The following is a 15,835-nucleotide window of genomic DNA, read 5'->3' as shown; positions in this document are numbered from 1 at the left end:
GACCATCTCAGGCTCCTCTGAAAGCTTTGCCTTCTTTATCTGGCCATGAAATCAAACTGGATGTTCCCTGGTGTCTGTTGTAGGCCGTTGTCTCTTCTCATTCACCCTCTCTTTGGATGATCTTGGCCACCCCAGGCTCCAGTCCCTACCTAATGAAAACAACTCACAACTTGACGACTCCAGCCAGGACCTCTCTGCACTCTAGACTTCTAAGCGACTATAAGAAACATCTTGTTTGGCCTGATATCTTGAAGTTCCATTTAAAACTGAACTTGTGATCTGCTTCTCTTCCTCCAAAAAACCCCTGTCATTGCTGTGTTATGTCTTAAGTTCTCTTGTTATCCCAGAAATCCAGGAGACATCCTTGATAGATAGCCTCACTCTTTGTCATTCCATCTTCCATGTCCCCAAAAGTCCTGTTGAGTAGCCCCATAGAGGTCCTTCCCTTCTCTCCACTGCTGTTACTGCCGTCTTGGTCCTAGCTCCCATCATCTCATGTCTTGGCTCTTAAGGGAGCCTCTAACTGGTCCCAGTCGCCTTGCCCCCGGGCCTCCTATTTGGCCAGACAAACTCTAATCTGTTGTTGCACTGTGGATTTATTTCGTTTGGATGATGTCATCCCGCTATATAAAATCCTTTACTCTATTTTTAAAACAATTTATTCAAGTATAGTTAGTTGATTTACAATGTTGTGTGAATTTCTGCCGTACACCAATGTGATTCAGTTATGCATATTATATATATAGACATACATTCTTTTTCATTATTGATTATCAAAGGATATTGAATAGTGTTCCCTGTGCTATACGCTAAGACCTTGTTTTTAATCCATTCTACAGGTAATTGTTTGCATCTGCTAATCCCAACTCCCAATCCCATCCCTTCCCCGGCCCCTTTTCCCCTTAGCAGCCTCAGATCTGTTCTCTCTGTTTCATATATAAGTTCATTCGTCATGTTTTAGATCCCACACAGAGATGATATCACATGGTAATTTGTCTTTCAGACTTACTTCACTTAGAATGATAATCTCTAGGCTCATCCACATTGCTGCAGATGGCATTGTTTCATTCTTTTTTATGGGTGAGTAACAGTCCTTTGTATATACATACCATATCTTCTTTATCCATTCCTCTGTCATTGGACGTTTAGGTTGCTTCCATGTCTTGTTTATTGTGAACATTGCTGCTATGAACATAGGGATGAGTGTATATATTAAAAAAAAAATTGATTTTGTATCGGAAGATAGTTGATTAACAGTGTTGTGTTAGTTGCATGTGTCTTTTTGAATTATAGTTTTGTCTGAAAATATGTCCTGGAGTGGGATTGCTGGATCATATGGAAACTGTTTTTAGTTGTTAGAAGAACCGCAATATTCGTCTCCATAGTGGCTGCACCCATTTACATTCCCACCAACATTGTAGGAGGGTTCCCTTTTCTTCACATCCTCTCCAGTATTTATTTGTGGACTTTTTAATGAGGGCCATTCTGACCACTGTGAGATGGTACCTCATTGTAGTTTTGAATTCTCTAATATTTAGCACTGATGAGCCTCTTTTTGTGTGTCTGTTGGCCATCTAAGTCTTCTTTGGAGAAATGTCTGCCCGATTTTATGATTGGGTGGTTTTTTGTTATTGAGTTGTATTAGCTGTTTGTATATTTTGAAAGTGAGGCGCTTATCTTTTGCATTGTTTGCAAGTGTTTTCTCCCCTTCTAAAGTTGTCTTTTCCTTTTGTTTACAGTTTGTTCTGCTGTGTAAAAGCTTGTGAGTTTGATTTAGATCCCATTTGTTTGTTTTTACTTCTGTTGCCCAAGACTGACCTAAGAGAATGTTGGTTCGATTTATGTTAGTGAATATTTTGCCTGTGTTCTCTTGTAGGAGTTTTATGGTGTCATATTTTAATGTTGAAGCCTTTAAGCCATTGCAAGTTTATTTTTGTGTATGGTGTGAGGCTGTGTTCTGACTTCATTGATTTATATGCGGCTTTTTGACTTTCCCAGTGCCACTTGCTGAAGAGACTGTCTTTTCCCCATTGTATATACTCTCTGTTCTGTCAAAGGTTAATTGACTGTAGGTATGTGGGTAAAGAGGAGGGCATGGCAACCCACTCCAGTATTCTTGTCTGGAGAATCCCCACGGACAGAGAAGCCTGGTGGGCTGGAGTCCACAGGGTCGCAAAGAGCTGGACATGACTGAGTGACTAAGCACGCACAACACATGTGGGTAAAAACCCTTTACTCTTCTTGTAAAGGGAGAAGCCCCTCACTGGGTCCACAAGACCCTGTGTGCTCTGCCCACTGCTCAGTCTCACTTCACACTGGGCCCCTGTTGCCCTTGCCCTGCCACCATTCTTCCTTTCACTTTCCTAGGCCCGCAGACCTCACACAGGCTTCTGCTGCCTCTGCTCTTAATGGACGCACAGTGCTGGTGATTGTTATGTCTTCCTGATGAATTCACCCTTTTATCATTACGAAATGTGCCTTTTTATCTCTGATAATGCTTTCTATCTTGAAGTTTACTTTGTCCAGTATTAATATAGCCACTCTAGCCCTCTTCTGTTCATCATTTGCATGGTGCTCATCTTTTCCCATGTGTTTACTGTCGCCTTATCTGTCTTAATGTATTTAAGGTGCAGCATATGGCAGGGCTTTGTTTCCTTATCCATCCTGACAATCCTTGCCTTTTAATTGGAATCATAGCCTGTTAACATTTCATTAGCATTTAATGTAATTATTGATATGGTTGGGTTTATTTGCCATTTTACTTCAGGATTATCAAACTGTTGAAAAATAATTTAAATTCACCTATCGACATTTTAGCTTACCGCTTCACATTTTATTTTATAGCGATTGCTCTAGAAATTACAGTATACATCTCTTGACTCTTCAGGGTCTTTGTAGAGTTAATATTGTATCACTTCCCGCTGAATGTCAGCCTTGCTGTTTTAAGAGTCCTACTCTTAACTTGGTTAATGCCTATTTCACATTCCGAGACGAAATGCAAAGGTGGTTTCTTCAGGGAATTTTTTTCTGACTTTTCAGATTAGGGTAAGCCCCTGTCGAGTGTGCTCTGAGCAGGTGGTGCTTCTCCTTGGGGCCTTTATCACAGTTGCAGTTTGCTCACTATGGAATCCCCAGTACTGAGCACACTACTATATACTTCAGTGATTAAATGCAGGGCAGCCCTGGGTTGTGGTTCAAAGAAGGCAAAAGATTGCATAATATACTCCAGGGGATAGGAATGGCATTAGGCAAGGCTTAGAGGTGGAAAAGACAATGTGTATGGCAAGGAATATAATAGTCAAGTAGATCGCAGGAAAGTTAAAATATGAAGAAAAAGCTCTCTCTCTCTATTTTTTTTATACCAGTAACCACCGTTTACAGAGCACTTAATAGGGGGCCAGGCACTGTGCTAAACTCTGAATTTTATCTTATGTAACCTTAGCCCTGTGAGTTATTCTTATCTTACTTTGATTGAAGCGACTGAGGTGCGGAGAGGTCAGTTTATCTTGTTCTCTGTGATAGGTAGGGGCTCTGCATTCAAATCAGACCTCTGTGATTCAACACTCAGAATGGGAGCGAGGCTAGGGTGTGGAGCTCGATTGTTCGAGGTGTCTAAAGCCCATCCTAGTGGGTTGTGTGTTTGAGTCCTGGCTGGAGTTAGGTGCAGAGAAGGCCCACAGAGGTTATTGAGAACCTATAGAAGGTGGTGCCAGATGCTTCCATTCGTTAGCTTCTTCTGAAGGGGAGGAAAAGGAAAGCCTCCGAGGCTATTGAAAAGGGGAGTGCAGAAAAGGCAGCCTGTTTCAGAAGGATCCGTTGGGCAGGCTGAGCTCAGGCAAGGTCTGGACCTGGGTGGGGATGGGAGGTATGAGGCGTGAGAGCAGCGGCCTGGCCTGCTGTGCCAGTGGCCACAGTTAGAGAGATAGCTGTGTTCCTGCAAAGGAAGGACTAGATGTGAGATGTGTTTTGGTAGAAGTGTGCCTCAAACTGGCTAATGTTGAGGTGTGAGGAGAGAAAGATTTTTCCCTCATCTCTTGGGTCATCTGGCTCAGAGGTTAAAGCATCTGCCTCCAATGTGGGAGGCCTGGGTTTGATCCCTGGGTCAGGAAGATCCCCTGGAGAAGGAAATGGCAAGCCACTCCAGTATTCTTGCCTGGAGAATCCCATGGACGGAGAAGCCTAGTAGGTTACAGTCCACGGGGTCGCAAAGAGTCGGACACGACTGAGCGACTTCACCTTGGGTCATCTATCTGCTAACAAAGGAAGTGTTGCCTGAAGACTGTTGAATCTGGGCTGTGATGGGTGTTATCATAGCCTTACTTTTCAAATGGGACAGCAGACAGAGAATGCTCTTCTGGGAGAGAGGTGGACAAAGCTAGGGAAAATAATTAAAAAGGTATTAAAAAAAAATACTTGGCATCTGTAGTTGCAGGTCTGCAGTGGATCTCTAGTTGCAGTACATGGGCTCGAGCTCCTTGAGCAGGGATCAAGCCCAGGCCCCCTGCACTGGGAGTGCAGAGCCTTAGCTGCTGGACCCCTCCAGGGAAGTCCCATAAAGCTGATTTTAAAAATTCTGCTTGTTTGAAGTAAGACCCTGGCTAGGCACAGCCCATCTGACTGGCCCACAGAGGCACCGTCTTCTACTGGTGCGGCGTTGTCATCTGCGGCGGCATTTCGTTGACAGTCACTGAGTTAGTTTGTTAGATGCGAGTAGGTGATGGAGGCAGTCGCACGTCTCTGCACGTGTTCTGTGCTCTGGATGAGAAGTCTGGAGGAGGTGAACTGTGTGTGCGCATTTATTATCTGCTTTTATGATGGTCATTGACAAGTGTGCCAGACTGACTTTTCCCCACCTTTGACTGAGAAAGAATTTAGCCAATTTCCAAACTAGACTCAAAATTTACTCACTTTCCTGATGAAACACTTACTGAAATTAAAAGATTGCTCCAAAAGTGATCCAAAAAATAACATCATTCTCTGAAGTTCAAGATAAATGCCCAATATTTATGGGTGCCTTAGTAGTTCACCCAAAGTATTGAAGGTCTGATTTTTTTATCAGTGTCAAATACAAAACTGTGCAGTGAACGCTGGCCTTCTGTATGAACATGGGCCAGTTTCTAGGCTTTTGTTGCTGTTTGTGTCTGGGTACTAGAATTTGCTGGACAGAAAGGTAGGAAAGCTATTCTAGGTGAAGGAAACGGCAAGTAAAGTCATTTCCTAGGCAGGTTGATAAGAAGTCTAGGGGTCCCCAAGGAGAGAGGGGTCTGGAATTCCCAAGGAGGAAGAAAGGACAAACTTTTTTTTCCTTCTCTACATTCCTTAGGATTATGTAACAACAATGTGTCCTGCCTGAGGACAGTCTCTGGATTAAACCTTCTGGCTAATTATGTAAATTATGGGAGTAGACCTGCTTTTTACAAGGATTATATAACAATAATGTGTTCTGCCTGAGGACAGTCTCTGGATTAAACCTTCTGGCTAATTCTGTTATCTTAAAATGTAAATTATGGGAGTAGGTCTGGTGAGGTCTTTATAACCTCCAGACAGTCTTTGGATTCATTGGAGAATATATAACTCCATTGCTAACACTAACAAGGAGGTACTCTTTCTACCCTCTTATGCCTATGTCAGAAGCTTTCTCTATCTCATTTATACTTTAATAAAACTTTATTACACAAAAGCTCTGAACGATCAAGCCTCGTCTCTGGCCCCGGATTGAATTCTTCTCCTCTGGGGGCCAAGAATCTTGGGTGCTGTGATTCAACAACAACCTTACAAAGGCCCAATAACATTTAACAAGTTCAAAAAATAAATCCCCTAGTAGCTGAGTAAAAGACATTGCCAAGAGGGAATAATAATCCTCATAGTGGTTGTAATAGTAATAGCCATAGCAATAATAATAACAGTGATGGCTAATATTTTCTGAGACCTCATGTGCCCTGCACTGAGCTAAGAGTTTTACACAAGCTCACACCAGCTAATCTTCAGAATAACACAACAAGGCATGATGTAGGGCAGGAAGAAGTCTAGGAAATCTTAGGCAACTTGTCTTCCCTCATGGAGCAAGACATAAACTTCAGAGCTTGTTCTTTTAGATTAAGAAGTTCTCCAACTTTTTGGTCTCAGGATTTCTCTACATTCTTAAAAATCCTTGAGATAAATAAACCATGGGATGTAATATATAGCATAAGCTATATGGTCAATAATAGTGTATGGTAGAAGAAGAAAGCTGAGCGCTGAAGAATTGATGCTTTTGAGCTGTGGTGTTGGAGAAGACTCTTGAGAGTCCCTTGGACTGCAAGGAGATCCAACCAGTCCATTCTGAAGGAGATCAGTCCTGGGTGTTCTTTGGAAGGAATGATGCTAAAGCTGAAACTCCAGTACTTTGGCCACCTCATGTGAAGAGTTGACTCATTGGAAAGACTCTGATGCTGGGAGGGAATGGGGGCAGGAGGAGAAGGGGACGACAGAGGATGAGATGGCTGGATGGCGTCACCGACTCGATGTACGTGAGTCTGAGTGAACTCCGGGAGTTGGTGATGGACAGGGAGGCCTGGCGTGCTGTGATTCATGGGGTCGCAGAGTTGGACATGACTGAGCAACTGAACTGAACTTGTCTCCCTAAAATTTTTTTAAGTGTTATCATTTTATTTATTTTTAAATTTAGATAAAATTTATTTTTGTGGTGTTAGATGTTGATTACACATTCTTTTCTATGTACACACAGAAAAATGTGACATTCTTGAAAACCTCTGCCTCTCATTTTAGAAAATTTATTTTTAATTGCAGGATAATTGCTCTTCAGTACTGTGTTGGTTTCTGCCATATATCAACATGAAATTAGCCACAGGTATACTGTATATCCCCTCCCTCTTAAACCTCCCTCCCACCTCCCATCCCATCTTACTCATTTTTAGTGCAAAAATTAATATCTACTTTATGATAAAGAGGAAATAAAAATTTCCGAGCAAGCAGAACTTGAATTTCAGCCTATCGAAGGCTTATCATTTTAGTTGAAGGCAGTGATGTGGTGGATGAGTCTTCCTTTCTCCATGTTGAGGTTAACTTTGGACCACTCCTATTTTAAAGATGGTTTCTGTTGAAGCCCTCTGCAGCCTGGCCTGGTGCACCCCTGCTCTAGGCCACCAGGCTGGACTGTGAGCACGTGTTCTCAGCTAGTGTTGTCTCCCGGCTGAGTAGATAGAGGGGCTCACACATGTATGCGCAGTGTTTGCCGCCGCCGCTGCTGCTGTTCAGTTGCTCAGTCACGTCTGACCCTTTGCAACCGCATGGATTCCAGCCCGGCAGGCTCCCTGTCCTTCACTATCTCTTGGAATTTGCTCAAACTCATATCCATTGAGTCGGTGGTGCCAGCCAACTATCTCATCCTCTGTTGTTCCCTTTTCCTTCTGCCCTCAATCTTTCCCAGCATCAGGGTCTTTTCCAGTGAATCGGTTCTTCACATCAGGTGGCCAAAGTATTGGAGTTTCAGCTTCAGCATCAGTCCTTCCAGTGAATGTTCAGGGTTGGTTTCCTTTAGGATTGTCTGATTTGATCTCCTTGCTGTCCAAGGGACACTCAAGAATCTTCTGCAGCACCACAGTTCATGATAAAAACATTTAAAACTCAGAGTTCATGGTTGGCACTTTATTTTTTATCCTCCACATTGTATAGTGGGAAAATTTAACCTCCAGTAGAGCTGCCTCATTGGAAAAGACCCTGATGCTGGGAAAGATTGAAGGCAAAAGGGGAAGGAGGCGACAGGATGAGATGGTTAGGTAGCATCATCGATTCAATGGGCATGAATTTGAGCAATCTTTGGGAGATAGTGGAGGACAGGAGTCTGGTGTGCTGCAGTCCATGGAGTTTCAAAGAGTCATTCACAACTTAGCCACTGAACAACAACAGCAGGAGTTCTTTTACTGAAAATGGTTCCACTAAGACCCTGATTAGTGGTTGGGTGTGTCCTCAAGTGCTGGGGGCTTTAGTTGTCTCAGCTTTGCAAATAAGCAAAGCAGTAGCTGATGGTTCTGCCCTTTTTTTTTTTTTTTTTTTTTTGAGAATTGTTGACTAGGTGCAGTAAAACAAGTTTCATTCTCTGTAGGGACCATGGTCAGGACTTTGGCAGTTATCCTCTTTTATTTAGAGAAATCTTTGAAGAGGGTCGAGGCTAGTGCAAGAGGAAGCTATTTGTGTCCCCTGGCTTGGGGATTTTAGAGGCATGCTGTTTTAAAATCTGGACACTTTCCCTTCTATTTTTACTTGATTAGATTTGGCAAACATCTTCAGAGCAAAGTGTCATAAAAGTTTGTAGTTTGAGTTCATATAACACATGTTACATCTTGTTCTGAATCTCTCAGTGCTGCCCTAAGGCCATTAAGTATCCAGGGCCTACCTCATTTTCCCAAATTGGGTTCTTCACGCATCCTGGGGTCAGAGAGAATGTTTTCCTTTAAAGGGGGTATGTTGCTGCGTTACTGGAGTTTGAGAAACGCTGTGCAAACAACAATAGTAAACACTCTGGAATTCGAATCTTATTCTGAACTGGTTGCTTGGATTCCTGCCATCAACTTTCACTCTTCAGAAACTTGAGGGGAAAAAGCATCATGGAGCATGTTCTAGTTGTGACGTTGTGGTTTTTACCCATTTCCCTTAGTTTCTCTAGGAAGCTGACCTAAACTTTAACAGAAGTGCCCACCAGGCTTCTGTTTTAGCTCTGTGTGCTTCCTGATACAACTGAGTACTCTGCTGCTGCTGCTGCTGCTAAGTCGCTTCAGTCGTGTCCGACTCTGTGTGACCCCATAGACGGCAGCCTACCAGGCTCCCCCGTCTCTGGGATTCTCCAGACAAGAGCACTGGAGTGGGTTGCCATTTCCTTCTCCAGTGCATCAAAGTGAAAAGTGAAAGTGAAGCCACTCAGTTGTACCCGACTCTTAGCGACCCCATGGATTGCAGCCCACCAGGCTCCTCCGTCAGCCCTGGTGTTTTTATCCATGGGTCTAGGAGAAGTTAAAGGAGTGAAAGAGAAACCTTCCTGACTGGTTTTCTTCCTGGATGAGTGTGTGTGTGTAGCTGTGTGTGTGTGCTTTTGCAGTAGGATGGGTGTGTGGCAGAGAATTTGGACCAGGGATCTCCTGTTGCTGAACTAAGAGGGAGCACCCAGGTTCTTCCCGGTGGTTGAGTGCAGCCCTCTTGCCAGACATGGGGGCCCTGGTTTTCTAGAAAGCCATGAACTCCAAATATTTACATCAGTGGTTCTCAAAGTGTAGTCCCTGGATCCGCATGACTGATCTAGGAAGCTATGAGAAATTTGGATTCTTGGGCATTGCCTCCCTCCACAACCCCTGACGCCTCGCCTCCCCCACCTCTTGAATTGGAGAGTCTCAGGGAGGGACCCAGGCAGTGGCTGTTCTTTAACAAACCCATCAGGATTCTGATGCTTGCAGAAGTTTGAGAACCATTCGCAGCTCAAGGCCAGGGTCCTTTTAATTTCTGAAGCAAAACCTTTTGCATTCCTTAGTGCTTGACTGGAGATTATCAGGTTGTCAGGCTATCACTTCCCTGAAGCAGAAATGGGACACAACAACAGCAGTAATACTAATTGCTGGCCATTTGCAGTGGGTGGGAATGTGGATTCTTTTGCGTTCTAAACCAGGAAATGATCTTTCTTATTTCCTCAGCTGGGATATGGAGGTAACAGTAGTGGAAACCGTACTATCCCTGTTTCACAATTGAGGAAACTGAGACCCAGAAACAGTTCCAAAGCTTGCTTTGAGTCGCTTTTGTTTTTCAGGTTTATATATATTTTTTAAATTGAAATTTATTTTTAATTGGATAATTGCTTTACGATTTTGTGTTGGTTTCTGCCGCACGTCAACATGAATCAGCCATAGGTATACATATGTCCTCTCACTCTTGAATCTCTTGCCACCTCCCGCCCCACACACCCCTTTAGGTTTTCAAAGAGCACTGGATTGAGTCACTCTTAATTGGAGTTGGAGATTCAAATTCAGACAGTCTGAAGGCAGAGCCTGGGTCCTCTGTTCCCTCTTGTGTGTGGTTCCAGTTCGGTCATCCTTACCCTGGGGTCAGCACGGCCTTCACCTGTAACACAGCTGGAGGCCACGGGGACCTGCAGTGGCTGGAGTTGGACGTCCAGTTGTCAATCTTGTGCTGGGGTAGCAGGAGCGGGGCCTGTGTGAAACTCCGTGTTTCTGAAATCTGGATTCCTCTCTTCAGAGGCAGGGCTTTAAATGCTAAAAGCAGTCCCTCTCAGTACACTTTGGTTTTCAGCCGGGGTGTTGTGGCACTCTGGAGGTAGGTGTTGGCAGTTGCTGTGATGCGGGGGTCATTGCCATTTAGTGGGTGGGGCCAGGTGTCCTCAGTGTGGACAGTTGGGCTCAATGAAGAATTGTCCTTCACCGCACTGGACTCTGAGATTACCAACAAACCTTCAAAGTCGCTTTCCCAGGTGGGAATCTACCTATGATCTTTTTTTGCTTGACTATAATACACATTCCCTTTGCGTGCATGCATGCTTAGTCACTTCAGTCGTGTCCGACTCTTTACAACCCCATGGACTGTAGCCCGCCAGGCTGTTCTGTCTAAGGGATTCTCCAGGCAAGAATACTGGAGTGGGTTGCCATTTCCTCCTCCAGGGATCTATACACTCAGTATACACCGAATCTCTGAGGAATATAACTATTGCATTTTTAATATATTGGGAGGAGAGTTTATTTTGTTAGTCTGAAACTTTTACCATGTGTTTTCTCCATTTCAGAAACTTTACACCATGCTGTTCCTGATAATTTGAGATGGCAATGCAGACCACCTGTATCAGTCTGTATTTTGTGGTGGCTGCATTAGGTTGATTCTGGGTATAGGAACAAACATTTACTAACTCTTAAGGCCCGCTTCTCCAAATGAACTGCCTGGAGAATCTGTGGAGTTGACTGAGAGAGGGCCCAGGTGGGGCCTGCACAGCGGCCTTGGGTGGGAGAGGTCCAGTGGCGCATCCCCTCAGGGTTTTCAAGTACCTATATTGTTATAACTTACTTTCGTTAAAAAAAATTTTTTTTACAGTGAGGGCATTACATTGATTTAAAAAAAAGTTATTGTCTGTGAATTTCATTTCAGACTTGGGGGAAAGGGGTATTTAAAATTACTTGCCTTTAGGATAGTGCCTTGGGCTTGATGGGGAGAAGCTGCTGCTCTGGGAGGTGATGTGATTCTAGTCACAAATCCAAACAGAATTAGGGACCCCAAGTTCATGGGGTAGTGAGTCACAGTATGCTTATATTAATTGTTCAAAACAGGTTATCATGCACTTATTTATTCTTTCAACAAATCTGTAGTGAGTGCCTTTGTGTGCTCTGTGCCAGTCACTGCTCTGGGTTCTTGGCATGATTCTTTGATTCTTTGGCGTGATTATTTATGAACAAGATAAAGAGCCCTGTCCTCACAGATCTTACCTGCTGGCGGGGGTGGCAGACGGGACAGGGATTTTAGGTGGTAAGTGCTATGCACTGTTGGAAGATTAGGAGTGCTAGGGTGAAGGGAATGGGGTGAGCAGTTCCAATTTCAAATACAGTCATCACATTTCTCATTGAGAACATGACTTAAGGTGGTCAGGCAGTTGGCCATGTGGAAACCAGGGGGAAGAGACAGAGGGAGAAGAGGGAGGGAGAAGACCCAGGGAGAAGAGACAGCGCAAGGCCCCAAGGCGGGAGAAGGTCCAATGGGAGGCTTGAGGAGCTGGCCGGGGGTGGAGGGTGGGTAGATGTGTGGCTGGAGGGGAGTGTGCAAGGAGAGGGTGATCAGGGATGAAGTCTGAGAGGTGTCAGGGGCTTGTAGCACCTCATGGGGCCCCTTCTCCCATTCTGAGGTGCTGCTGTGTTGAATGTGGCCTTCAGGGAACAAGAGGGAAGCCAGGAGGCCAGTTAGGAGCCACTGCAATGTTCAAGCCTGGGATGATGGTGCCCCTGACCCTGGGGGAGGCATCGGTGGTGGTGAGGAGTGGCCGGATTCTGGATGCATTTTTGTGACATTCTGAATGCAGGATTGGAAAATTCTCAGCACTCATGCTTCCCAGCAGTACCTGTATGGATCTGAGTTTGAGGAAAATCTGATGTGGCTGACAGACGCTTCCTTCTGGGGATTATGTGTGTGAGAGACAGACAGACATGGGTGTCCAGGCCAGTGGTTAGCAGTCAGTCACAAGTAGCTAGCTGAGCAGGGGTTTGTTGTTAAGTCTCTTTGCAATCCCATGGGCTGCAGCATGCCTTGCTTCCCTGTCCTTCATCATCTCCTGGAGTTTGCTCAGATTCATGTCCATTGAGTCGGAGTTAGTTTAGAATAGAAAGCGAAGTGGTGCTAAGTGGAGCTAGTTGGTCCTGAAAGCCTCACACATTTCCTCTTAATTAAGCCAGGATGTATCTTTCGTGAAAACATATGCTATTACTCAATTAGTGTTTCTTGTGTTACTCTGATGGTAAAGCAAAGATAAAAATTCAATTTCCTTGTCCTGTTCTCCTCACGACCCGATGCGTCCCCCTTCTTCCTTAGACTCTGAGACTGCAGAAATCCCGTTAGCATGCTTGCTTTATTTCAGTTGACTGACACCTTTCTGACTTAAAATTTGCATTATGTAGTTTTGCCCTAGATTTCCAAATAATTAATTTGGAAATGCAGGAGCACCTTAAGATGTCTTCTGATACGAACGTGCAGTTCATTTTCTGTGCACATCCCGATTCCAGCGACCTTTGTGCTGGAAGGAGACTTGATTACCCAAGAGCTCAGTTTCCTCTGGTGGGGTCTTCTGAAAGCCCACCAAAACTGGGGCTGGCTGAGGTATTAGGTGGAGCTCATGCAGTTAAGTCAGGTGACATGGCAGGACTCCAGGAGACCCCAGTTCTTACCTGAGGGGACCTCACAGGAATGATTTTGATCTAAGGCTTCCTGCCTAATCATAACAGTGATTTGATCAGTTTTGTTGTTTGTTTGTTTTAATTTTACCCATGGAACAATTATTTGGGAAGAATGAAGTCTATATTCTCATTCTTGGGCTGTGGCTACCATTAACCCAGCTGGCACTGAGACTATTTCTTGGCCTGAAGTGAGAGGAGCAAAAGGTAGCTTCATTCACTCCATCTTTTCTCTTTTATTTTTTCACATCTGTATCGGGAACTCCGATTTAGTTCGGTAACAGTGATATGGGCAGGGGAAGGTCGTGTTTTTTTTTTTTTTTTTTAATGCCTTGGGCTATTTTTGATGTGCTGTGACCTTGGTAAGGAAAGTTTTCCTATGTCTATCTCGTAGGAGATCTTTTTAAGAAGGATAAGAATTGTGGCTGTGTATTTTTAGACCACATTTTCGTGTGGCGTGTGCACTCTGGTGCATAGTGTCATGGAAATTTCCTTCCTAGTCTAGGATTGAAAAGATGGGCTTTCAGCGCTGGCTCTGTCCATTTACTGTACTAGCTTAGCCTCACTTTTTTCATCTGTAAAATGGGTGTGAAGACACATGTCCGCCTCAGATTTGGTAAAGATGAAGTGAACCAAAATATATGAAAGAACTTGGCAAGCTCTAAACTTTCCTTCAGTTGCAGGCCTGTGGTGTTGTGTGGTTAGCACAAACCTTGTGCCTAGGAACCCTTCATTTCTGTCTTGAACTCGCTATGGGGTGTTTGATACTTCAGTGAGCGAGCCAATTTTCCGGAATATTGAACAGAAATAAGCATAGGGGCTGGCAAGGGATGGGGAGTCAGACTGTGGGCTTTCTCGAAGCAGTTCTAGGTTAGAGTCTATGATTTTATGTTTATGGGAGAGGGGTTGCTTTGATTTCTTTCTCCAATTTGTTAGTGAAAAATTTTTATCTGCAGTCAGCAGTTGTTAACATTTTGCCACCTTTGCTTTCTCTCTCTGCACATTTATGGATTGATTTTTAGACCCCCTACTTCTGCTTTTCCTTGGTGAGCGTTCAGCAAGAGTATCGTGAAAGTTTGTTGTCCCTCAGGCTGCAGGAGACTGGCTTCAGTTGGAGCTTTTACGTCCTTGGAACTAATCAGTACCTTTTTGCCAACAGGATGAACTTACCGCAGTGAACGTAAAGCAAGGCTTCAACAATCAGCCAGCCTTTACTGGAGATGAACATGGCTCAGCTAGAAATATTGTAATTAACCCATCAAAGGTAATGCTCATCGTTTCCTAAAACGTCTGAAATGTGTACATGAGACCCTTGGTAACTGATGTTGATGCATCTGTGTTATTTAAGCCGTGGTCCACATCCACAGTTCCCCCAGGTATCCTTTATGGTGCCCTGCCCTGGGGTCCCACCAGGGGGCACGCTTTGCTTTCGGCTGCCGTGTCTCCGAACCCTATTTTAATCCAGTGCAGTACTGCTCTCCAGGTTTCCTCACTGAGTCCAGTTGTTTCTCTTACTGTCTAGTACTATAGTCTAGGTTTGTTTGGTTATTTCCTCATGACAAGATTCAGGTTATGTATTTTTGCTAAGAAGACTACACTGCATATCAGGAGATGTGCAGTGTTCGTTTGCTGATTATTGGTTATACTGTTTGATCACCTAAGGTGGTGTCTGCCATCTCTTTCCATTGCAAAAGTTGTCATCTTTTCCTCGTAGGAATCTCCCCAGGGTGCTGCTTTGAGACCTTGTGAATATCCTATTCCACAATAAAATTTTATGCTATGATTTTTAGCATCAATTGATGATTCCTGCCGAATGATTTATTTTGCTGATGGTTGCAAACGCAAAAATGCTGGTTTTGTAGTTGTTATTCCTTGTATGTTTAATAGTTGGCATTCTTTTGTAAAGGACACTGCATTTTAAGGGGTTCACTTTGGACCCCTGAACTCTTTTAAAATCAATTGTATTATCTTCAGTTTTCTTTTTGATGTGCACATTGTCTCACATTGGCCAGTGGGGGCAACTTTGACCTTTTTGGACCTTTTTGACATATCTCTCGCATGTCATCATTTCCTCACATTTGACACAATAACATTGTCCAGGGCCATCTTGTTCTTTTCCTGCCCCAGCCCAGATCTTGGTGCCTGGGTTGCTCAAGGCTACTAGTGTTGGAGTGTCTGCTGCTGCTGGTGCTGCTAAGTCACTTCAGTCGTGTCCGACTCTGTGCACCCCCATAGACGGCAGCCCACCAGGCTCCGCCGCCCCTGGGATTCTCCAGGCAAGAACACTGGAGTGGGTTGCCATTTCCTTCTCCAATGCATGAAAGTGAAAAGTGAAAGTGAAGTTGCTCAGTCATGTCCAACTTAGCGACCCCATGGACTGCAGCCCACCAGGCTCCTCCGTCCATGGGATTTTCCAGGCAAGAGTACTGGAGTGGGCTGCCATTGCCTTCTCTGGTTGCAAAGTCTAGGGCCTTTCAATGGACAGAGATGACAGATTTCTTTCCTTCTTCCTTCCCTGCCTCCCTCCTTTCCATCTGTCCATTCTAATGCAGGTACCACAGAGTTTTTTCCCTTACTTGTCCCCTTTCCGTCACTGTATCTCCTTTCTCTCAAATCGAGAACCCTGGATCCCAGCAATATCGACTTGTTTATTCATTGACTCTATCTTACAATATACATAAAAAAGTGAAGTCTCTCAGTTGTGTCCAACTCTTTGAGACTCCATGGACTGTAGCCTACCACACTCCTTCATCCATGGGATTTTCCAGGCAAGAATACTGGAGTGGGGTGCCATTTCCTTCTCCAGAGCATCTTCCCGACCCAGGGATTGAACCTGGGTCTCCCACATTATAGGCAGACACTTTACCATCTGAGCCACCAGGGAAGTCCTCACTGAGTCCAGTTATACATAA

At 44.3% G+C, this 15,835-nt stretch overlaps 1 protein-coding gene across 2 annotated transcripts in view; it reads left to right on the top strand.

The window, feature by feature from the left end:
- MED12L (mediator complex subunit 12L) overlaps window positions 1–15,835 on the top strand; it is a 353,727-nt gene that overhangs the window by 21,016 nt on the left and 316,876 nt on the right. For both annotated transcript variants that reach the window (XM_068984811.1, XM_068984801.1), the window contains exon 2: window positions 14,083–14,187. In XM_068984811.1, the coding sequence (XP_068840912.1) occupies window positions 14,083–14,187 (105 nt within the window). The remainder of the gene's footprint in view (window positions 1–14,082; window positions 14,188–15,835) is intronic.

The sequence above is a fragment of the Capricornis sumatraensis genome, chromosome 1 (assembly GCF_032405125.1).
Source record: "Capricornis sumatraensis isolate serow.1 chromosome 1, serow.2, whole genome shotgun sequence".
In the NCBI taxonomy this organism is placed as follows: Eukaryota; Metazoa; Chordata; class Mammalia; order Artiodactyla; family Bovidae; genus Capricornis; species Capricornis sumatraensis.
The sequence above is the reverse complement of the archived record's forward strand: the minus strand, read 5'-3'. Positions and strand labels throughout refer to the sequence as shown.